General features: G+C 33.7%; 1 protein-coding gene across 2 annotated transcripts in view; it reads left to right on the top strand.

Annotated features, from left to right (window-relative positions):
• The window catches only part of PLPP1 (phospholipid phosphatase 1), a 115,291-nt gene that overhangs the window by 36,764 nt on the left and 54,641 nt on the right, over window positions 1–23,886 (top strand). Inside the window, exon 2 of one of the 2 annotated variants that reach the window (XM_051990774.1) lies at window positions 12,991–13,145. The exons of the other annotated variant lie outside the window; for it this stretch is intronic. Coding sequence (XP_051846734.1) covers window positions 12,991–13,145 — 155 coding nt within the window. The remainder of the gene's footprint in view (window positions 1–12,990; window positions 13,146–23,886) is intronic. 2 annotated transcript variants of the gene reach the window in all.

The raw sequence follows: 23,886 nt of genomic DNA, 5'->3' as shown, positions 1-23,886 counted from the left end.
TTAATCATTGGAGATGCTCAGCCATAGCTTAGTGGTTTGGGGGAAGCCTTTTAATCTCTTAATAGCTTTAATTATTATCATTTGGAAAAGTGTGTATGTTTGTGGATCCATAAATCTAGTACTTAGAATTGAGATTTTTTTCATGAAGTTTCCATATCACCTCCTCATTATTTCCTTTGTAGTAGAAGTCCAATTCCAATTTGGATTTAAAAGATCTAATTAAAATATCCTTTTGGGGATATTTTTTGACAAAACCCATACGCACATTGAAAAGGAAATTCAGTTCATATATGTCTACCAAAATTAATAGACCTGGAAGTGTAAGTGGGAGATAGAAGGAAGGAAACCCTTCTTTAAAATTCTTTCAAGGAAATGATTCTTTTAAAAAACAAGCAATTTTTCAGATGAAGTTGCAATATGAATTTCTATCTTTTGAGTATGAGGGCTGTAATCCATGTCTTTGATCCCTAGTGAATAAAAGAGAAACAATCATAGGCAAATTTACTAGTAAGTTTTTTTTCCTCTTCTGTAAACTTTGAATGGGTTTCTTTACTTTTTAACCATTTCAGTTCAGAAAGAAACATAATTGGCGATTAATTGGAGGATTTTCATATGTTTCTGGAAGGAATTTGTAACACTTGTTTCCAAAGAAAGCAAGAAAAATATTACATGTGTTTTTCCCCCCAAAGATATACTTTGTCCATCTGAATTGGACACCAAATAAAGAACTTTCATTATGTGCAGAATGAATGGCACTTTCTATTTTTTTTTTTAATAACTTTTTATTGATAGAACCTATGCCAGGGTAATTTTTTACAGCATTATCCTTTGCATTCACTTCTGTATCAATTTTTCCCCTCCCTCCCTCCACACCCTCCCCCAGATAGCAAGCAGTCCTTTATGTGTTGAATAGGTTACAGTATATCCTAGATACAATATATGTGTGCAGAACCGAACAGTTTTCTTGTTGCACAGGGAGAATTGAATTCAGAAGGAATAAATAACCCGGGAAGAAAAACAAAAATGCAAGCAGTTTATTGAATGGCACTTTCTAAAAGCTGCCTAGGTAATATGTTATGGTATTAAAGAACTGAAAAATGTTTACTAAAAGTAACCCAGACTGTTTTAAAAGACTAAATGAACAGGTTTCATGAATTAAATTTCACAAAAGTAAGTATGGATTTGGTGTCAGCCCCAAGTGTACATTTAAATAGATGTTGCCATTGCTTAGATGTTATTGTGTATAAAAAACAAATCAAAAATCTCCCCAGTAAACTCAAACATATCTATCAATATAAAAACCTTGGTTTCCAAATGTAAAGCTAAATTGTTAGAATTATTTTTAAGATACTTTCTGGCTTAGAAATTTATTATTCCTTTATTGTAAAGTCCTAGAAACTGAAACTCATTGGACAACTAAGTGATTGGGACTTAGTTGTCCTGACTTATGGGCCACTGTGTTTTCTTTTTTCTTTATCCTTGCTTGTTCATTTTCAAAGATTCTATGAACAATCCAACAATCTCATCCCATGATTCCCAAATCTCTCCAGACCTAATCTTTCTCTGTATTTCGCTCTCATCTAAGTTTCTTCAACAGTAAAATGAAGTTGATCTGAATATCTTCTGAAGAACCCTTCTAGCACTAAATCCATGATCCCAGGTCCTAATTATTTCTTAAACTTAGCACATTAATGAAACAGTATTAAGTATAGTGAGAGAACCTTACTTCAGTGCTTTTTGATTATGTTAATTCCTTAAAAAGCTTCATCGCAGCAAAATAAAGCCCCTCTATGTCTTCATATCATTGTAATTTCTTTAGTCTTAGCCCTCAGTTTTTTTTTTTAATTTTTTAATAACTTTTTATTGATAGAACGCATGGGTAATTTTTTACAGCATTATCCCTTGCATTCACTTCTGTTCCAATTTTTCCCCTCCCTCTCTCCACCCCCTCCCCCAGATGGCAAGCAGTCCTTTACATGTTGAATGGGTTGCAGTATATCCTAGATACAATATATGTGTGCAGAACCGAACAGTTCTCTTGTTGCACAGGGAGAATTGAATTCAGAAGGTATAAATAACCCGGGAAGAAAAACAAAAATGCAAGCTGTTTATATTCATTTCCCAGTGTTCTTTCTCTGGTGTAGCTGCTTCTGTCCATCTTTGATCAATTAAGGCTCTCTTTATCGAAGAGGTCCACTTCCATCAGAATACATCCTCAAACAGTATCGTTGTTGAGGTATATAATGATCTCCTGGTTCTGCTCATTTCACTTAGCATCAGTTCATGTAAGTCTCGCCAGTCCTCTCTGTATTCATCCTGCTGGTCATTCCGTACAGAACAATAATATTCCATAACATTCATATACCACAATTTACTCAACCATTCTCCAATTGATGGACATCCTTTCATTTTCCAGCTTCTAGCCACTACAAACAGGGCTGCCACAAACATTTTTTGCACATACAGATCCCTTTCCCTTCTTTAGTATCTCTTTGGGATATAAGCCCAGTAGAAACACTGCTAGATCAAAGGGTATGCACAGTTTGATAACTTTTTGAGCATAGTTCCAAATTACTCTCCAGAATGGCTGGATGTGTTCACAACTCCACCAACAATGTATCAGTGTCCCTGTTTTCCCACATCCCCTCCAACATTCCCCATTATCTTTCCCTGTCATTCTAGCCAATCTGACAGGTGTGTAGTGGTATCTCAGAGTTGTCTTAATTTGCATTTCTCTGATTAATAATGATTTGGAGCATATTTTCATATGTCTATAAATAGTTTCAATTTCTTCGTCTGAGAATTGTCTGTTCATATCCTTTGACCATTTATCACCCTCGGTTTTTTAAAGTCTTAATCACTTGTCCCTATTTCCAGCCAGAGGAAAGCTGAATTGTATTTGAGATCACGATTTATTTATTTATTTGCAAAGAAAAAAATGAAGTTAGCCAAAGTAATATTCTTTTACATTTTGTCTAATTAAAAGGAACCACCCAATTAGACTGATCTTTCTGTGTGGCTTTTTTTTAATGAAAGAGAGTAAGGAGAGATTGTAGTTATTACTTTGTGTTTCATCCCCTGCTATGAACTTGTGACCCTGATGGATGGTTTTTACTGTTGCTTTTTGTCTTACAGTATACTTTGGAAAACATTGAATAAAAAAATGAACCTTGGTCTTTTCATTCCCTTTCCTCTTCCCCTTCTTTTCTTTCCCTTTCATTTCCACCTTCAAGAATGTAAAAGCTGCCTTGAAGGTTAACATAAAAAAAAATAGACCCAAAACAAATCCAAAAAGCCCCTGAGATCATGGCAATTGCTCTCATTCCTTCCTTGAAAATAAAGGGAGGAGAAAAATAGAAGAATGGAAAAAATTCCAAATGGAATTTGGAATATTCTTGGGCTCAAAGATGATGATTGTATATGACAAGTGCAACATCAATTAAAAGGATACTTGCTCTTTGGAAGAAAAGCTATGGCAAGATAATAATATAATAATATGGCAAGGTAATAATTTTGTCAATAAAGATTCATATGGTCAAAGCTATAGTTTTTCCAGTTGTAATATATGTCTGAGAGACTCTAAGGAAAGGAATACACAGTATAATCAACACTTTCAAATAGTGGTGCTGGAGAAGACTTGAGTATCTCCGATAGCAAGGCCCTCAAATCGGTCAGTATTTAAAGAAATTATTTCATACTATTCACTGGAAAGACAAATAATGAAGCTTAAGCTTAAATACTTTGGACACAACGAAAAAATAAGACTTACTGGAAAAGACTCTGGTGTTGAGTAGGCTTGAAGACAAAAGGAGAAGAGGATGGCAGAGGGATGTGATGGATAGATAGTGTTATAGAAGCAATGAATTTGAGCTTGGATTGATTTTGGGAGCGAGTAGAAAATAAAAGCATTTGGGGTATTGTGCTCCTTGAAGTCATGAAGAATTGGACAGTAACTGAACACTACCACCACCACCACCTCTATTACTATGGAATAAAATGGGCACTTTATGATACATCACTTTCTCAAGTGAAAAATCCATCTTATGGAAAATGCTACCTTTATCCAAAAGGAGGCTGAATGCAGGTTGAAGGATATTATTTTGATCTTTTCTTTCTTCTTCCCCTCCCTTTTTAGTTCGGATTTTTCTTTGTCAAGAGGACTCATGGAAATATGTAAAAAAAACCCGAATGCATATATAACCAAAAAAAAAGCAAAAATAAGAATAATCATCCTAAGTAACCTGCTGTGCCTTTTAAAAGACTTGATACCTACTCAGGAAGTCTACCCGATTTTCAATAGTTTTCAGCAGGCATGAGAATAGTAGAAGCACTTTATTTGTTGAAATGAGGTTCCCTCAGATACACTTAGGAAATTTATCCATGTTTTTTCTTTGTGGCAGGTGGAGTGGGGTGGGAAGCAGGGTTAAGTAGCTTGCCTAGAGTCACATAACTTAAGAAGTATCTGAGGCTAAATTTGAGTTATAGAGCTAGTGTTCTATCTACTGTGTCACCCACCTGCCCCGAAAATATCTTTAAAGATACATCATGTTGTTCCTTTGGTTGTTATGTTCCAAAATATTCTCTTCTGCATTTCAAGTGGTGTTATTCTTTGAGAAGTGATAGATAATGTAGAACGTATTCTTAGGAAATATTACTGAGCTATTGGGGTTCCTTAGGATGTTAACAATGCTCATCCATTATTGGTGAATTGTAGGTAATGAATGAGAAAGGGTAAACTTTAATCTATAAGTGGGTTTCAGGGAGTATTGTCCTGATACCACTCAGCATTGTGAGTGTATAATTACATAATAGAAGTTAGGTCTTGTTTGGTTGAGAGGGTGGTCATCTCTCTCTGATTGTGTGAGCATGGATGGCATTGTCCTGTATATAGAAGGCATCCTGGCGGCGACTGTTTTACCTTGTCCCTAAAGGAAGGTGCCTTATTAGATTAATTTGGTTAAAACATTTGTTTGTTACTAAATTTTTTAAAATGAAATTCAAAATATTAAAGAGAGTCTTGGAATTTCATCCTTTTGTAGAGGAATGTGGAGTAGAATTGTCAAAACCCAGGATCCTGAAACTCCCCAGATTCAGATTAAAATGTAATTGGGAATTTTTTAACAAAATTTGAAAAATAATACAACATTTTTCAGTTTGATCTGGGGCAATGTAATGACTAGCCATACACAGGAGTTGCATAACTTTAAATAAAAACATTTCTCTTTCTTAGATATGTTTATAGTTTTGGAATTAGGTTTGAATAAAATTCAGTAAACTTTTATTAAATATTTAATGTGCTAAGGACTGGGGGATATACAAAATTTTAAAAATATCTCCTATCCTTATAGATCTTCCAATATAGTAGTGGGATGACAGGATTACCTTATTACAAATTTGACAATTACAGGCTAAATGCTTTGTGCTAAATGCTTTGTGAGAAAGGAGGAGAAAAAGTCTAGGACTAGGAATAGATAGAGGCTATTTTGAGCTACATTTGGGTAGTATTTATGGGGAGAGAGGGACAAGTCATTAAAATTCCAGGTAATGAGAAATATCATGAAACTTTTGTTTTTAAGGCACTTCTACTTTTCTGTTTCCTTCTCTGAAGCAAAAAATAGGGAAAAACATCAAAAATTGATGCTATAACAATTTTGATATATTTCGAGCTTTTCAGTCATTGAACTTGTTTGGGATAGTGTGTAATAACATGTACAATATATACATATGTGCATATATGTACATATTAGTTCTAGCTAAGGAATCTTCAAATCAAGGGTATGAATATTTTACTTTTTTGGAATAATTCCAAATTGCCTGCCTAAATTTTTGGACCAGTTTATAGCTGCACCAATATTGTTTTGATGTCCTGTATTTTCATAGTCTTTCCAACACTGACTCTTTTTATTTTTAAAAATCTCTGCCACCTTTTTGTGTGTGTTACAGAATTGCAGAATTGTTTTAATTTGCCTCACTCTTTATGATTTTGAGTTGTTTTTCATATGGCTGTTAAATCAGATGAATTGTCTTGAATCAAAATCACAAGCTGGAAATTTAAAAAGTGTTGGTTTAAAACCATTATTAAGTAACCCTATGGTACATAACTATCAAGACAGAAATGGTTGTGATTTTTACATGTTAAATAGGTTACAGTATATCCTAGATACAATATACGTGGAGCACAACTGTCTTAACAACAATATCATTTCTGAACAAAAGTAGGCACCAAAATTGAGGTACTGAAGAACAATTTTAGATGTCTTTCTCTTTTCTTTTTAATGGGTATGGTGAAGTAATTGGGAAGAATCTTCATATCAAGATCTGATGATTGATCATTTGTAAGCTCCTTTTTGACAGTATTTCAGGAAAACTGTTTACCTGAATAATTCTTTTCATCTTTAAAATTCCGATTCTCTTTTATGTGAAAGTATGGACTATTCATTGATTTGTTGGACTAATGTATGGTCTTTTACATTGAGTTAATCGGTATTGTAAGTAGGATAGAATTCATCCCTCTGTTCTCATTGTAAAAAGAATGAGAGTCCCTGTTGCTGAGAAGAATGCTTCCATAATAAGTCTGCAAGATTTCCATGACATATTATCTTGTGTGCCATTATCTTGTCTGCCATTGTCATTAATCTTTCTAATAAACTATTTTCATATCCTTCTTACAGTTTAAAATTCTTTGCATTCCCCATTCCTAAAGGACAAAGGTCAAAATTCCCAGATTCATTATCAGTTCCTAAAATCTAGTCCTAATCTTTACTTGCCATCCAACAATATCTCTTGCTTCTACTATATGGTAAAAATCTTGGCTTTAGCCAGGGGAATCTCCTTTGTGTTTGTGGAATGTACTATATGTCCATACCCATTGTGCTTTTACCTTACTCCCTTCCCCAGATCTGGTAGTCTCGTTTTGTAGATCTTTTTTGTTCTGCCTATTCTACTTCTCTTTTAGGATGGTGTAGCTTGATTCCAGCCTATATTGGTCTCTTCTTTCTGTTTTATAAATGGTTTTTATCAGTCATTTCTGAACTTATCTCTCCCTTTCCCCCCATTAAGTATCTAATAAAAATGTGTCTTGTCTTCGAAACTGGCACAGTCTTATCCCAATAAATTTCTTTTGGAACATGGATCAAGTTGAAATATTACTTCATATTAAAGACTAGGTTCTGCAAAATTATAGAACAACAAAAGCATAGTAACAAACAAGTATGTCCCAGATAATAGTATTGTGCCTAAATGATATCTAGCTCCTTTAAAAGACATATAATTGTATTTCTGATTAGTCTTTATTTTTTATGTTGCCATAATGTTTGATGTATTCCTTCCTCTCCCAGAGAGTCACTCCATATAATAAATTTTTTGGGGGGAAGAAAACAAAAGTCAACATGATTGATATGTTGAAAAGGTCCCAAGACTGTGGGAACCAAGTATAGATGGCAATATATAGCATTTTCACTCTTTCTGTTGTTTGCTTACATTTTGTTTTCTTTCTCAGTTTTTTCCTTCTTGTGCAGCAAGATAACTTTATAAATAAGTATACATATATTGGATTTAACATATATTTAAACACAATTTAACATGAATTGGATTACCTGCCATCAAGGGGAGGGATGGAGGGAAGAAGGGGAAAATTTGGAACACAAGCTTTTTGCAAGGGTCAATCTTGCATATGTTTTGTAAATAAAAAGCTTTAATAAGAAAAAAAGGAGAAAAAAAAAAGCAAAGATCCCAAAATATACAGTGAATAACTCCTGTAGACTTCTGACCTATGTTGGGAATTGGTATGTTGGGAAGTGTCTTTTTATATTCCTTCATTTAAATCCCAGTGAATCTTTATCAGTTTGTTATATACTTTGCCTTTTTTGTATCATTCTTCCCTTCCCCTTTCTCCTCTTACCTTGTTATTGCTGTATAGATTGTTTTCTTGGCTTGGCTTATTTTACTTTGTATCAGTTCATATTAGTCCTTCCATGATTCTCTGTCTTTGTTATACACATCATTTCTTTTTGTTTTTTTAATAATAGCTTTTTATTTTTCAAAATACATGCCAAGATAGTTTTCAACATTTACCCTTGAAAAACCTTATGTTCCATATTTTTCTCCCTCTCTTTTCCCGATCCCTCCTCTAGATAGCAAATAATCTAGTATAGAGTAAACAACACATATCATTCTTACTACACAGAAATATTATATTACATTCACATACCATAATTTGTAATTTCCTAGTAAATGGGCATCTACTTTGTTTCTAATTTTTGCCTGCCACAAAAAGTGCTCATATAAACATTTTGGAATGTATGGTTACTTTTTTCTTATTAATGGCTTCTTTGGGGCATCATTGCATCAGTAATGGATTCTCTGGTTCATGTAGTATAGATATTTTAGCTTCTCTATTTGCATAATTCAAAATTGCTTTCCAAAATGGTTGTACAGTACCACCAACAGTGTAGTAATTAGTAATTGTGTTGTAATGTTTCACAATTTCACTATTGTCGTAAATAAGTACAACTCTTCCAACATTGACTATTTCTTTCTTTTTTGTCATTTTCCTCAATTTTTGAGGTGTGAGGTATGAAACTTCAGTTGTTTTACTCAGCATTTGTTTGTGATTTGAAGCATTTTTTCAAAAATGTGATTATTAATATTTGAATGTTTCACTTTTGAGATTTATTCATATATACACACATACATATGTATATATAATTTGACCATTTATGTACTGGCAGGATGGCAATGCTTCATGTATGAAAATCTATTGTCTATATATCTTGAATACGAAACATTTTTTGGAAATTTGATAGATTTCTCCCCTCCCCCATTTGACTACTGTTTTTCTTATCCTAGATGCATTAATGTTGCTTGTGCAGGATCTTTTCAGTTTCAAGTTTCCTCTTCTGCTGTAAACACAGTATTATGTTCCTTTAGCCTTTTTTTTTTTTTTTTTTAAGGTGACCCTGTTTTCACTGGCTCTCTTTCTCTCCCTCTTGATCCCCTCTTTTCATTGGATAATCCACTTATTTTTCCAAACCATAAACTGGTTTTGTTCCTTAGATTATAAATTTCTTTTGGTGTGTGTGTGCCCCTTTTCCAAAAAGATTTCTCTCACTCTCTACATTCTATATCTTCTCTTCCTGTTTACTCTAGATCTTTATTCTCTGAAACCTGTATTTATTTGGTCTCTTTTCTTTTCTCTGTATTCTCCTTGCAGTCATAGCTTCCAAGTTATCTATTCTAAGCTCTCCCTTATTCCTTTAGGCCGCTTCCTTGTATGTAGGTCATTTCCCAGAGCTTCCATTAGGCTTCACTTAAAAAACAATAACAATTATTGCAGGTATTAGAAAAGTCATTGCCCGAGGTAGAATCCTTCTCCTACCATGTACAGGATTATGCTGCTCACCACTGATTTATAGCCATCTGTTGTTGACCTTTTTTTCTTCTACATTTGCCTGGAAATCTCTGTTTCTATGCTTTCCTACTCCTCCTGGTGTCAGTTGCTCCCAGGATTCCAACTCTGACAACCTCCCTTCATTGATCAATGGAATTCCCTCCCACTTCGAAAATTAGGCCTTCTCTCCTTCCTTTCCCCAGGTCAACCCCTACCCTGAATACTTTTCCTTGAGCCTAGAGGTTACTTTTTCCTCATTGCTAGCTCTTGATTTGACTACAGCACATCCCTTTTCTGTCCTCCTGCTTCTCTCTTCTTCCTTTTAATTCCCATGTAATTCCACAAAAGAAGCATTCATCTGTAGGCAGGCCGGGACCTTTTTCTATCCATAATATCCCCTCTCTGCCTCTTTACTGTTATCTCTACCATATTTCTGCTTTTACCCCTTGGCTCCTTATATACATTTAGAAAGAAGTCTAATTCTTTCTGGTCACTCTGATGTTATTCCTGCCCTTGTCTGCTGTATTTATTCACTTCTTTTGAATTTTTCTTATTTGGGATATTGGAGAGTACTTTTGTTCATTATGATTAAGCTCATATTTGCATAACAGATTACGTGGACTGTATACTGCATCCTTTTGTTTGCTTTTTGGAATACATTATTCCATTCCTTTCTTTTTCTAATAGGTGCAGAAATAGACTTGAGTTAGTCAAATGTCTATTCTTTTATACCTGAAGATCCCTTGAAGTCATGTAGAACTTGTTTCCAAATTAATTTAATAAATTTAACCACTATGCTGCTTAAAGCTTTATTTTTTTTATTTTTTTATTTTTACTTTGATACGATCTGTGAATTCTTTTCAATTGGAATTTTATTTTCTATGTTCAGAAATTTTGGGTAGTTATCTTCTATTTTTTTTTTTTTTTTTTTTTTTTGCTTTTGTTTTTCTAAGTTGTCCTTCACTTCTGCATATTTGCTTATCATTGATCTGTTCTCTTGGTTCTTTAATGAGGCTTTTGCCACTGCAAATTCAAGATTTTCTATTCTGTTCATTTTATTTTATTTTATTTTATTTTTTACTGTGTGGGACATAAATTTTCATTTTTCTTGTAAGCCATTCAGAAATAGCAGGTTGTATTTCTATGTTCTCAAATTCTAGAAGATTTTCTCATCAAGTTTTGGATTATTTTCCTTTATTTCTCAGTATTTATTCATATGTCTTTGAACTTGTTTACTGTATCTGGGAACCATATTTCCTTCTGTTTGTTAGTATTTCTTTTGTTGTTCTGTTTATATTCAAGGTCATAGTTTTCTTTTTCCTTTGATCTTTGGTACTTTCAGTCATTTCTATCCCCACACCCACCCCTTTTCCTTATCAATCATTTCCTAACTCCCTCACCTCTGATTATGGTTTTCTTGGGGGCTAACTTCTCAGTGTCTCAGCCTCCTCCCACAGTGGGAAGTTCATGATTCATCCATTCAGGTCTGCGTGCCAAAGGATTTTTGAATGGTCAGAACTGACCCCAGCTAGTTGCTGTGCTTTTTCCCTCAGTCTTGGTGGAGTACTACATGTTCCTCAACCCCTCTTCTTCCCCCTACCCCTCTACTTTGGCACTGGCAGTTCAGAGCTTTGCAGTGCTGCTGCTTCTGGGCTGCCGATCCTGGTAGGCTTTTGCTCTTAAGGGGCTGTGATCAGCTTGGCTGTCAAGGTTAGGTTGTAGTGCCATTGCATGAAAAAAAGGAGGATGTGTTACTATGCTTTTAATGATCATAGAATGGGAAGTGGGGAAAGGATACTCAGTAATCTCAGGGGTAGTGAGCATCAGTTCTTGTTTTGTTTTTTTAATCTTCTGCATTCTGGATATCCTAGACCATGGTGACAGCTGAAGTCACTTTTTTTCTTTTTTGGGTGTATAATTTCTGTTTTGAAGAGATTTCAGAGGTTTTAGGGAATTGGGGGAAATGTTTAATCCTTTATCTTATTTCTCATGCTACCCAGAAGTCAGAATATTCTCACAGTAGACTTGGGAGATGAACACTGTAATTATCCTGCTGAGAAAACTGTGGCAGAAGTGTAGCAACTTGCCCAGAGTTGCAAAGCTATTAAGTAGTTGAGGCTGAATTTGAACCCAGGTTTTGTGACTCTAGGTTCAGTACTATCCACTCTGTCACCAAGTGCCTAACTAGTCTGAATAGGTAGTGGAATCTTGATATTTGGTGTTTTTTTTTTTTTTTTTTCCTATTTAAAACTATGCCTATAGTATTTGGGCTAATAGTTGATAGTCATTCCAAAAGATAAATTAACTTGTTTTTTCTAACAAGTTGCTTTGAGTAGTTTCTTTAAAATTATTTTGTGTTATTCTGTACTTAAATATTTTTAAAAAGGCAGTTCCATATATACAGCAAAATATTTTGAAAACTATCCTGTTTGTTACTTTCTTCTTAACTTTTTTTCTCTCCTATACAAGTATTATAGTAGCCCCCCTATTGTGCATCACGTTCTCCTCCTCACCTCTCATTGACAGAGGGAAAGAAAAGAAAAAAAAAAACCCCACCTTTGTAATCAATGTATATATTCTACCAAAATGTGCTCCACTCCAGTGGCCATGTCCAAAAATCCGTGTCTCTGTACCTTGTGCCCATCACCTTTCTGTCATATAAAAGATAAACATATTTTCCTACTCTTCTGAAAAGAGACATAGGTGATTGGTCACTGCTTTGATCAGAGTTTTTAAATCTTTCAAAGCTATTTTTAATTTATAATGTTCCTGTATAAATAGTTCTTCTGGTTCTGTTCACTCAATACTTCCCAAAATTCTGATATTGTGTGTGTTTAAAATCCCATTCATCTAAAGATGCTCATTGTTTTCTTTACTCAAAGTCTATTCACATTCCTTTGTGATTCATTATGAGCTTTGCTCTTTTGATGCTTCTTCCCTCCTCCCCTTCAACTTAAAAACATTTTTTCCCTTGCCAGATACTTATGTTAGCTGTTGGGGAGACAAAGACAAAATGAAATTATGCCTCCTCAGGGAGTTTATTACTTTCTTTTGGGAGAAACAAAGTATATACAAGACAAATATCAGGTGATTTTAGAGGAAGATGGTATCAGTTGAGATTCGGGAGAGTTTTCTGTAGAAGGTAATATACTTGAGGTGAGCTCTGAAAAAGAGAGCAGGAATTCTAAGAAATGGAAGGTTTAGGGTTGGTGGAAGGATCATTCTAAGCATAGAGCCTCAAATAAGGTACAAAAGGCTTCAGTGATATTAGAAATTTTTCATAGCTTAACTTTTTCCTGTACCAATTCCCCTCTCTCTTGCAGTGGGCTTACTTTATGACTAGAACTTAATGTAGAGAATTTAAGAGAATTTGTTCCTGTGGAATTGAATTGGGAGGGCAAGGATGCTATGAAGGAAGGGATGCTGTGGGCTGCTGATCAGAGAATGTTACCCTTGGGTATTATGGGCTGTTAGCCTTTTTTTTAGAAAAAGGACAAAAGAGCTGAAATTTGCTTTCCAATAAATACTTACCTCTTCCTGATGAAGTGTGCCTTTGAAGAGAATTGAATTTAACTATGTGTGTTTTTTCCCTTCCCCCACAGCTGCCTTGCCCTTGATTGTTCTAAACTTGGCCAAAATAAAGCCATATCAGAGAGGCTTTTTCTGTAGTGACAACAGCATCAAGTATCCGTACCATGACAGTACCGTTCCATCCCCGCTTCTCTACGCAGTGGGGTTCACTCTGCCTATTTCTTCTGTAAGTAACTAACTCTATAGGTAGTGGTGGGGATGATGATCATGATGATAATGATGATGATGATGATGATGATGATCATGATGATATTGATGATCATGATGATGATGATGATGATGATGATGATGATGATAATGATACTGATGTGATTGTGGTGGAGGAGGAGGAGGTATGGAATTAGGATAGGGTCTAAGTCTGTAGTAGAGCAGTTGATTTAAGGAGAATACTTATTTCATAAACTTACACACTTATCCTTTTGTGGAAGAGGAATTTCTAGATATATAGTTTAATCTCTTAACAGTCAGTTAAGAATTTATAGAATATTAGAGCTAGAAAGGAACTTTCAAGATCATCTCATCCAAATTCCTTCTCTGAAAGATAAGGGAATGGAGGTCTGATGAATACAGACATACTAAAGATAACAGATTTTAGTTGGAGAGTCTTGAGACTAATTATTTTTGATGTGATTTTTCAACATAAGTATTAGAAAAAAATTCAGTAACAATACAATTCCTTGAACCAAAGTTGTGGTCCAACAAGATTAAAATATACTTGGGAAATATTTGGCAAAATAAATAAAAATTCAGAAGAACAAATAAAATGTTAATATGTAGTTTCTAAGTTTCTATGATTCTATTTTTGCCTGACACTTGTCCTAAAAACCCGCTAGTTTGTTGGGATTGAGAAAAAAAGTGCTTTTAATTTGAGAATGCATGTAACATCCCAATCTATTCAGTAGATAGAATGTAAATAGACCCACTGTCCTCTAGGCCTCACCTGTCTAGTTTGCAGAAAAGTTTGATCTTTGATCTTGTTAAGTAACTAAAACTTGTCCTTTTTTTTTTTAGAAAATTAAAAAAAATTTTTTTAGTTTTTTATTTTCAGAATATAAGCATAGTTTTCAACATTTACCCTTGTGTTCCAAATTATTTCTCCTTCCCTTCCCTAACACCTCCTCTAGACAGCAAGTAATCCAATATATGTTAAACATGTGCAATTCTTCTATACATATTTCCATAATAATGCTACACAAGAAAAATCAGATTAGAAAGGAAAAAGAAAGAGAAAACAAAAAGCAAGCAAACAACAAAAAAAGGTAAAAATACTATGTGGTGATCCACATTCACTTCCCACAGTCTTCTCTCTGGATGCAAATGGCTCTCTTCATTACAAGTCTATTGGAATTGGCTTGAATCACCTAATAGTTGAAAATAGCTACATCCATGAGAGTTTATCATCACATAATCTTGCTGTTGCTATGTACAATGTTCACTTCACTTAGCATCAGTTCATGTAAGTCTCTCCAGGCCTCTCTGAACTCATCCTGCTGATCTTTTCTTATAGAACAATAACATTCCATAACATTCATCTTCCATCTTATTCAGTCATTTTCCAACTGATAGGCATCTACTTAGTTTCTAATTCCTTACCACTACAAAAAGGGCTGCTATAAACATTTTTACTCATGTGGGTCCTTTTCCCTTTTTTTATCATCTCTTTGGGATACAGGTCCAGTAGAGACACATTTGGATCAAAGGTTTGATCACAGTTTGATGGCCATTTGGGCATAGTTCCAAATTGTTCTCCAGAATGTTTGGATCAGGTCATAATTCCTTCAGCAATGTATTAGTGTCCCAGTTTTCCCATAGCTTCCAACATTTATTACTATCTTTGCCTGTCCTCTTAACCAATCTGAGAGTTATGCAGTGGTACTTCAGAGTTGTCTTAATTAGCATTTTAATAGTGATTTAGAATACTTTTTATATGACTTGTCCTTCTTTTAATGAAGGACTGCCACTATATTCCCGCACTTACTTATTGAAAATTGAACAAAGAATCATTGTTTTCTCTTTTTTCATGCATATATTATCTACAGACTGTTATTTGAAGATATCTTCATTTGATATATTTTAGCTTAATTTTACAAATGAAAATTATCTCTGTGATATAGATGCTTTTGCATAAAGCATCTCAGTAACAAAAATTATCTAAAGACGAAAAGTGTAAATATTATAAAAGATAGACAAACTTTTAATTTCCCAGGATGTGGTTATAGTATATTATTCTTTATGTTCCCCACATTTGCCTCGTAAACCTGTTAGACATTTAATAAATATTAACTGGTTTGTTTTGAACTTTTACAATTATTTTATTATATTTATAATTATTTATATTTTTATAATTAATTAAAAGATATTAGGTATTTCTCCTTCCTTCCAAAGCATGGTCTCTGAAGTTTTATCAGCTCCTTCTTATGTTAATATAAAACAACATATTCTTTAATGAAAACCTTTGATATATGATTGTTTCCTTTATTATAGATATTCTTTTGAGATTTTGGAGTCAAAATTTATACTTTGTGGATTGTTTTAAGAAAAAGAAATCGGTGTCAGCAGTGAATTTCCTAAGCCCAACTTGGAAAATGTTTTCTGTTTAGTCTGTTTTTAAAAGATGTCTTAATCTTTAGCTTGACTGTTGTATTTATTTATTGGATAGGGTTTAGTACACTTATTTTGTTTAGACACTGATTTTATTTTTGAGATCTAGCAAATGCATGTTGGTGTAAGAATTTTGTATGCTAAATAGCTGATAATTCATATTTCAAAGAATATGTTTCCTATTCTTGGGTATTCACACACAATTCTCTTATTCTTGCTTCTTTGGAGGAAATTCTATCAAAATTTATCATCCTTTTCAGATGTTAAGAGAAAAAATAGTAGAAGTTATCATTTAGATCTAGGGTGGAGGTCTAGTCTGTAAGACGCCTGAAATCACTTGCTAAGGCTACAGCGTTCAATAAACTGAAAGTTAAGTACACCCACTTCCCACTGCTTGAATTGTTGATAATTTTGTATGGCCTATGAATGATGCTATAAATATCCAAATGGCCATTGGCAGAAAAAAAGATTTAGACATTTATGTATCTAGAAATGATTTTTGAATACATTTGGAGTATAATATATAGGAAAATACATCACGATTCATTGCTACATTATACATATTGCATATACCAAGGAAAAAGGAAAGTGTGGGCTTATAAAAAGGTTTGGTTTATGAATAAATATTAAAAGAATTATTCTGCATATTGTTTATAAAACATATATCAGTTTTGACTTCCCATATTAGAGAGCAAACTAATGGTTGTAATGGGAAGTGGTTAAGAATGTGATGATATCTAGGGGATGGAGTAGCGGGAAAGGGGGAAAAATTGGAATACAAGATTTTTCAAGGGTCATTGTTAAAAAATTATCTTTGTATATATATTTGAAAATTTAAAAAACTTCAATAAAAATGATTGTTGTAAAAAATATGATGACAGAAAAGAGGGTTGTCTATTTTCTTATACTTTTTGTAAGCTGTCCAGCCCCCTTTTAATTGGTTTTGGCCCCTTTCATATTTAGTAGCAAGAAGAGGACTCCTAGGATCTGAGTTTGAATCTAATCTTTATCTGGACTTCCATTTCCTTTTTAAAATGAGAAAATTCGAATTGAGATTTTGAAAGTACAATAAATTTTGAAGTTCATTACTATAAAAATTTATTCTTTGGAGGTGTCTTCAAGGCACATGTTGCTTAGTGCATCTCTTGAAATTGAATTGTCAAGATTAATGATTTTTTATTATTGGCATCCTTTAAAAACTGGATTAGTTCAGCAACTTTTAAAGAGTGAAAATTCAATTAAAATTATCTACTTTTAAAAAATTAAACTGCACACATAAATGTATCTATTGTATTAGAACTTTGGATGGAGAGGGTTTAAATATTTTGATAACATTTAAAAGCAGATTTATAAAGAAGCAAAAGTCATTCATTGATAAAACATTGCTGATAATCAAAATTGTAACTCATTTAGTTTTACATGAGCTATTTTTTCTGGATTCTGCTGATTTTTCCCTTTTGCTATGTTTTTTTCAACTGACTCATTGGAAAAATATCTGCTCATGAAATCAACTGTTTAAAAGGAGTCTTTAGTGTTAAACAAGTTATTAGTATTAGGGCATGTTATAGAATGCCTCTGATGAGGTTAGCTAGTTACACCCTATGGCAAATAAGGCGTGCCTCACTGGAAACAAGATGATTTGGTTGTCTCATTTGCTAAATTCTGCCTCAGTAAATCAGTGGCCTTCATGTGTTGTCTCTCCTCTTGCTTTTCCTTGACAACACTATAAGGTTTGAAAAATAGCTTTTTGTGCTCTTTGAATAAAAACTCATCAGGTGTGTCTTGGAATAAAAAATCCCCTTCAAAACAAAACAACCCCAACTTCGGGCATTTTGCATTTTATTAGCACTTTCCTCTTAAACTTCAGCATTTTAAATTGTAGCACTCTCATATTATAGCTGAGAAAATCTGTGAGTGAGGCTCATTAAAGTTCTCTAGGGTCATACTATTAAGTGAGATAGAAAGAAGACTCATCTTCTGATTTCAACCAGTACTTTTCCTTCTATGTTGCTCTTGCCATCCAATAACTAACTGGATCCTGCAGTGACAATGTGAATAACATTTTATGAAGCCTAATAAGATCAGCATATTGTAATTTTCTTTAAAAAAAAAAAAAGATCTCTTTTTTGTTTCCACAGAGAGAGACAATTTCTGAATATTTTGGCTCTGTAACATTCTTTCTCTGTCCTGACTGAATGGTCAATTTGATCACTATAGCCTTAGTTTGAGTTAAGACTTTTCCATTGTCAATGGACATAACTTAAAAGTGAAAATGAAGTATAGGGGAGGAAGGATATTTTTTTCATCATCTTTAGTGGTATTTTGAAAATGAGTGGAGGAGGCTGTATGTATTAAAGAAACTGTGTTAATCTTCCCACAGTGTTGCTCTTCTTGAATGTTGTTTGCTACTAAAAAACATATTGGAAGTGTCTTCTGCGAAAATGATGAAACTTTTTGCTATGTAAAATCACTGGAAATTGCTGCAAGATGAGTATTTACTTGGCCAAGTGAATATAAGCATAATTAGCTCCTGGAATGGTATTACTTGACTAAGTGGAGCAAGTATATAATTGCCCCATCATTCTTATATTTATTTTCATTGTCATTTTGTCTTCCCAGGGAAAGCATGTAGAATTGTGGGAGTGGGGAGAGGTGAAGGAATTAATCTAATTCATAGTAAATTAACTTTTAATTTGCAAATAATTAGATGAAACTTTAAATCCTGAAAATGTAAATGCTTTTTATTAATAAGTTATTTTCTTTTGGTGAATCATGTTTATTGTAGCCATTTATAATTAGATAAAATGTAACTTTATTTTCATAGGACAAGTCTTATAATTCAGTTCTGTGATTTACAATATTTATGTGGGTGTATTTACTGGACACTGATGTCTCCTATAGAGGAACATTACTATCCCATTTTTGTTTGTAATGTTACTTAAGTTTTCCTGGCTGCCTAAATGAGAAGATTTAAGGGTTAATTTACAAGTAATTTTTTGATGGTAATAAGTTTTAGTACTGGGCCTTTAGAAGTTAAACATTTTAAAGATAAATTGCTGTTTTATAATATTGTGCTAGTTGTTTTGGCCTAAAGACACATTTCAGTTAGGAACCTGAAATGAAAATGGGGGAAAAAAAATTATCCCCCAGAGTTAAGGTAAATTCACTTCTAAAAAGTGTTCATAAAAATGCTGTCTTAGAACTTCTGTGCAGAGTAAACCATTTATGAAAGAAGTATAGAACTAGAAATTCAAATTCCCTTGCTCCTCATGATAAAACAAAATGGGGATTAAGTGATGCAAGCATCTCAAAGCGTTCTACTGTCCAGTGAATTTTGATTACTACCTTATTCAGTAATTGGGAATCTGAGTGAGGCCAAAATAGCCTCCTGGGAGGGGCAATGTGTAAATCTCCTCAGCTGTCCTTTGGAGCCACAAATAGCTTCTCTCACCAGCCAGTTTACAGGAAAATCATTTGATGTTCTATTGTAGCAAAATCCCTCAGGCCTCCCTTTTTCTGCTTGTTTTGTTGCTGTTTGCCCTTTTCCCCCCTGGGATTTTTCTCTTAAATACATTAAATGACATTACATTTAAGTGTTTGTATGAAGGTATAGAGACCTGTTGGAAGTAGAGAGCTGTTGGTCTGAAAAGAACATATTTATAGTATATTTTTCACTGATTTGAGAAAGAAACTGATTTAAGGTCAAGATTCTATAGTAACAAGGCAGCTGAGAGGTGACTATTGTTTGGGGCGATTGAAATTTGCCTTTTGATGTCTTAATTATCTGTTCCTCACTAAAAACAAGTCAGCACAAAACATAAATATTGTTTAGATTGATGCCAATTTTCATGAGTGGAGTGCCATATGACTGATACTATCTCTAGAAGTAAGGGATAGGATTAAAGGAGAGACAATACAGAAGCTTCCTTTATACTTATTTCCCTTCCATTTGTCTGATTGATAGACTGAAATACATAAGGTTTAGTCATTTAATCTCACTGGAAATTTCTTTTAATCAGATTGCTTTACTGGTTAACATCCTTACTGAGAGAATGGGACTTTTATTTGTGGAGGAAAATGAGAGATAATTTTGGAACAAAGCATGCTTGAGAGGATGGTAGAGTTCATGGAGTACTCTGGGTATCATGAAGATAAGGAGACAAGTGAAAAAGAATATCAAAAGTGAGAGTCCAGGGACCTAGCCTTGGTGGCTGCTACTTAACATTATTAAAAATACTATGTTGTGTTTTTATCTATATTTTCAGTTCCTGGTTTGGAGCTTTGGTGCCACAAATGGGGGAATATCTGGGTTGGGTGCATGTGTCTTGGTTGGCTGAGAGAGGAGTGGGTCGTGGTGGTACTGACAGCATTATTTTTTCTCTCTGAACTTGCTTCTTGTTAAAGATTTTTGCATTTGGGAGTTCGAAGACCTGGATTCCCATTGTGCCTCTGCCACTTATTAGTTAGATTTCTTTTGTCACCTTCCAGCAGACAGAAAGGGTGGTCTGAGTGGTCTGGGTGGCTGTGGCTGGAGCTGACTTTTTAGATGATCACTCAACTACTAATCTTTTGCATAAGTAACTGATTGTTGCATTCTAAATACTGAGAACAAAAGGTGTGAAACTTTCTGAGCTGAACTATTATTACACATGACCTTGTACATGTTACTTAAGCAACAGATACACATTTTCCTATTGCAAAATGGCACAAAGGCATGGCTTTAAAATGTAACTCATCATTCTGGGAAAGGGTTTTGATTCCTTATATAGCACTTGCCTTTTGGGTATTCTAGTTTGAACAAAGGCTTTGTTTCTAAACCTTCCAGTACTCAGTCAATTTACCCCCACATACATGCATATCTATTATATTCTTTCTTAAGCCTCCTATCACATTTATTTCAATCTTTAAAATTGAAATCAGAAGTTGTTTTCCCTTTATGCGTATTGTTAATCTTCTAATATTCTACTGAGGGCTTCTATAATGTTTATTTTCTGGGTCATCATTACTAAATTGTTTTTTAGGTTATGGATTCATATTTGTAGAGGTTCCTTGTCCAGTATTATTGACACCATGAATCTTTCAGAGATGCAGTTTTGGAAAAATGGGGATAATGTGATATTTAAAAATTGAAGGAACGTGTCAGTAAAAATATTAGAAGCCATTATTTATCTTTGTCCTCTTCAACTTTTTCAGTGTTTATTTTAACTGACTACCATAAGGTATTACTCATAGTGGGATTTGTGGTTTCTTATAAATAACTAATGATTATAATACCTTATTTTAAGATTATATTGCTTCAGTTCTTAAGTGTTTTAAACTCCTATGTGCTAGGCATTGTCACAGCATTAAAGAGGACTGGGGGAAGTTTCTCATTAAAGGTAGAAAACTATCCATGCTCTTACGAAGCTGACAGTTAAATGGGGATGACATCATGCAAACTGTATACAAATAAGATGTATGGCTTGAGTCAATCTCTGCAAGAAGGCATTAAGATGAAGGGGAATCAGAAAAGTCTTTAGAAAGTGGCATATTATCTGAGATTCAAAAGATAACCAAAGACACAAGAAGGTAGAATATTCTAAGTATGGACTCAGAGCTTGCTTGAACTTTTTTTGTTCTTGCTTTTTTACTTAATTAATTGTGTGACACTAATTGTTACTTAGCTTTTAATTAATTGTCACTTACCTTAATTTCCTCAATTTTAAAATGAGGAGATTTAGGCTGAATTATTTCTAAGGTCTCTTGCCTCAAAAACTCGTTATTTGATTCAAAATAATAAATACTAGCATGATTTTCACCAAGCCAATTAAACAGTACCTAGGAAAGAAAAAAAAGTGTTTCACGTGATAAAGGAAATCTTTTTTAAAAAAATTTTCCCCTTCCTTATAAAATAAGAATAGATCATGGCAATCCCATGCAGAAATTGGTATGACCCAGTTTGGGGCATAAAACCCTTAATTTTGGTGACAAAACATTGTTACTCCTATATATTTTTGACAAGATTTTGTATTTTTACACCCACATGCTATATACATGTACATCAGAAAGGATCTTTACTGGATTACTTTTAATACAAAATAAAATGGGCAGTTGAATTCTCTTATATTTTAGCTGACAACATTTTACAAAACCACTTTGGTCCTTAGTTCTTACAAGGAATAATAGGGAATTAGTCCTTTAAATGTGAACACAATGAAAATCCATTCTGAAGGTGTTTTAAGTGGTGACCTTAACTTTTAGTTATGTTGTGAAAAAATTATCACAATAAAGAGAACCACTATGATAAAGGAAAAAAGTGAATATAATATACTTCATTCTGTATTCAGTTCTTTCTCTTGATGTGTATAGTATTGCTGAGAACAAACTCTATCAAAATTGATCACTAGACAGTGTTGCTATAATTGTGTACAATATTCTCCTAGTACTGCTCATTTCACTGAGAATTAGTTCACGTAAAAATTCCCAGATTTTTCTAAAATCTACCTATTCTTAAGAGATTTATTTGAAGCAGAACTGAAACTATTATAAGAGGCAATCTGACAAAAAGAAGCTTAATTAGCAGCAACTTTGTTGGAATATAATAATTACATCTGGATCTCATTTTAAAAAAAGTGAAGAGTAACAACATCTCAAATGTCTACAATGCTTTATGGTTATAAAGCACCTAATAGTATCTCATTTGAGTTTTACATTAGTCAGGGAGACCTTTTCCAGACGGGGAGACTGAAGCTTAAAGAGTGGTGATTTAAGTGTCTCCTGTGGGGACAATGTGCTAACTGGATTTTGGAAATAGTAGTAGAAACAACAGTAACATTTATATAGCATCTAACATGTAACATCTTAGCTGTGCTAAGTGCCTGACAATTATTATTTCATCTGATCTTCACAACAACCTTAGGAGGTAGGTGCCATTATCTTTCTCCTTGTATGATTGAGGAAACTGAGGCAAAAGAGGCTGGCCCATAGGTCACACAGTGAAGCTAAGTCAATGTCTGAGGCTGGATTTCAACTCAATTCTTTATGAGACCTAATTCTTTGTGAGTCCAGGTCTAGTGTTCTAGCCATTTGCCTTAGGTCACATTCCATACTTCTGAACAAATTGGAAAATATTTTCTTCTAATTTAGGGGAGAACAGCCTTTCTAGCTTTAGATCTTATGATCCTTGGCATAGGATTTTTTTCAGATAATTTGTGCCTTTTTCATGGAGAGAAAAGGGGGGGAAAAGGATGAAAAAAGTGCTTTAAAATTAGATAAAGAAATATTGAATATTCTTTCTCCATTTCTCTACCTCCCCACCTCTTTCTTCCTCTTATGGAAAAATCTTTTGGCTGTGGGTAAAGACAAAGAGTATGAGTTTCCCCAATTACATGTAAAAATAATTTTTTATTTTAAATTTTAACCTTTAGTTTTTTTACACTTTTGAATTTCAAATTCTCGCCCCCTTCCCTTGCCCCTAATTGAGAAAGAAAGCAGTTTGATAAAAGTTATACATGTACAGTCATGTAAAACATTTTCATATTAAGGTATTAAAAAACATAGAAAAAAAGAAAAATAAAGTAAAATAGAAATGATCTGTTCTTTCTTTGGAAATAGCATTTTTTTGTCATAGGTCCTTCAAAATTGTTTTGGATCTTATATTGCTGGGAATAGCCATGCCATCAATATTGCTCTTAACTGTGTTCTAGTTCTGTTTTCTTTACTCTGCATCAGGTTTTTCTGAAAGTATCCTGTTAATCATTTGATGATGTTATAGGCTGTTATGAGTCTGCTATGATTGCCTATTGACAATGAACAGTTTCTTTTTCTTTTATTTACTTATTGGGATTAAATGGTCACATAGCTAATAAGTATTAAGTTTCTGAATTTGAACTCGGGTCCTCCTCACTCGAGGGCTGATGCTCTGTCCATTGAGCCATCCGCTGCTCAACAATAGCAGTTTCAACAGATAGCACCTCACTCAGTTCAGCAGAATGCTGAGAGGAATGGAAAGAATTGAGATGCTCTTATTGCATTATAGGTATGAAAGAAAGATTAAATTAGTAAAGATGTGTACACCTCTTTTTAATTTCAGAGTGACCTATTAATTTAAATTCATTCATTAATTAAAAAATTAAAAGGTCAAGCAGAATTTAAATTCAAGATTCCCGAAGAGAGGGAATTTTTTCATTTTCTTGTATTTGTATCTCTGATTTAGTACAATGCCATGCAAGTATTAGGCACTTACACATTTAAGTACAATTAAAATACATAGTTCTCAACTATTTCTAATTTTGGTATGTATTCATTATCCTTCATTTGTTTACTAT

The sequence above is a fragment of the Antechinus flavipes genome, chromosome 1 (assembly GCF_016432865.1).
Source record: "Antechinus flavipes isolate AdamAnt ecotype Samford, QLD, Australia chromosome 1, AdamAnt_v2, whole genome shotgun sequence".
NCBI classification, from domain to species: domain Eukaryota; kingdom Metazoa; phylum Chordata; class Mammalia; order Dasyuromorphia; family Dasyuridae; genus Antechinus; species Antechinus flavipes.
Note: the sequence above shows the minus strand (reverse complement) of the source record. Positions and strands in the feature narration are given on the sequence as shown.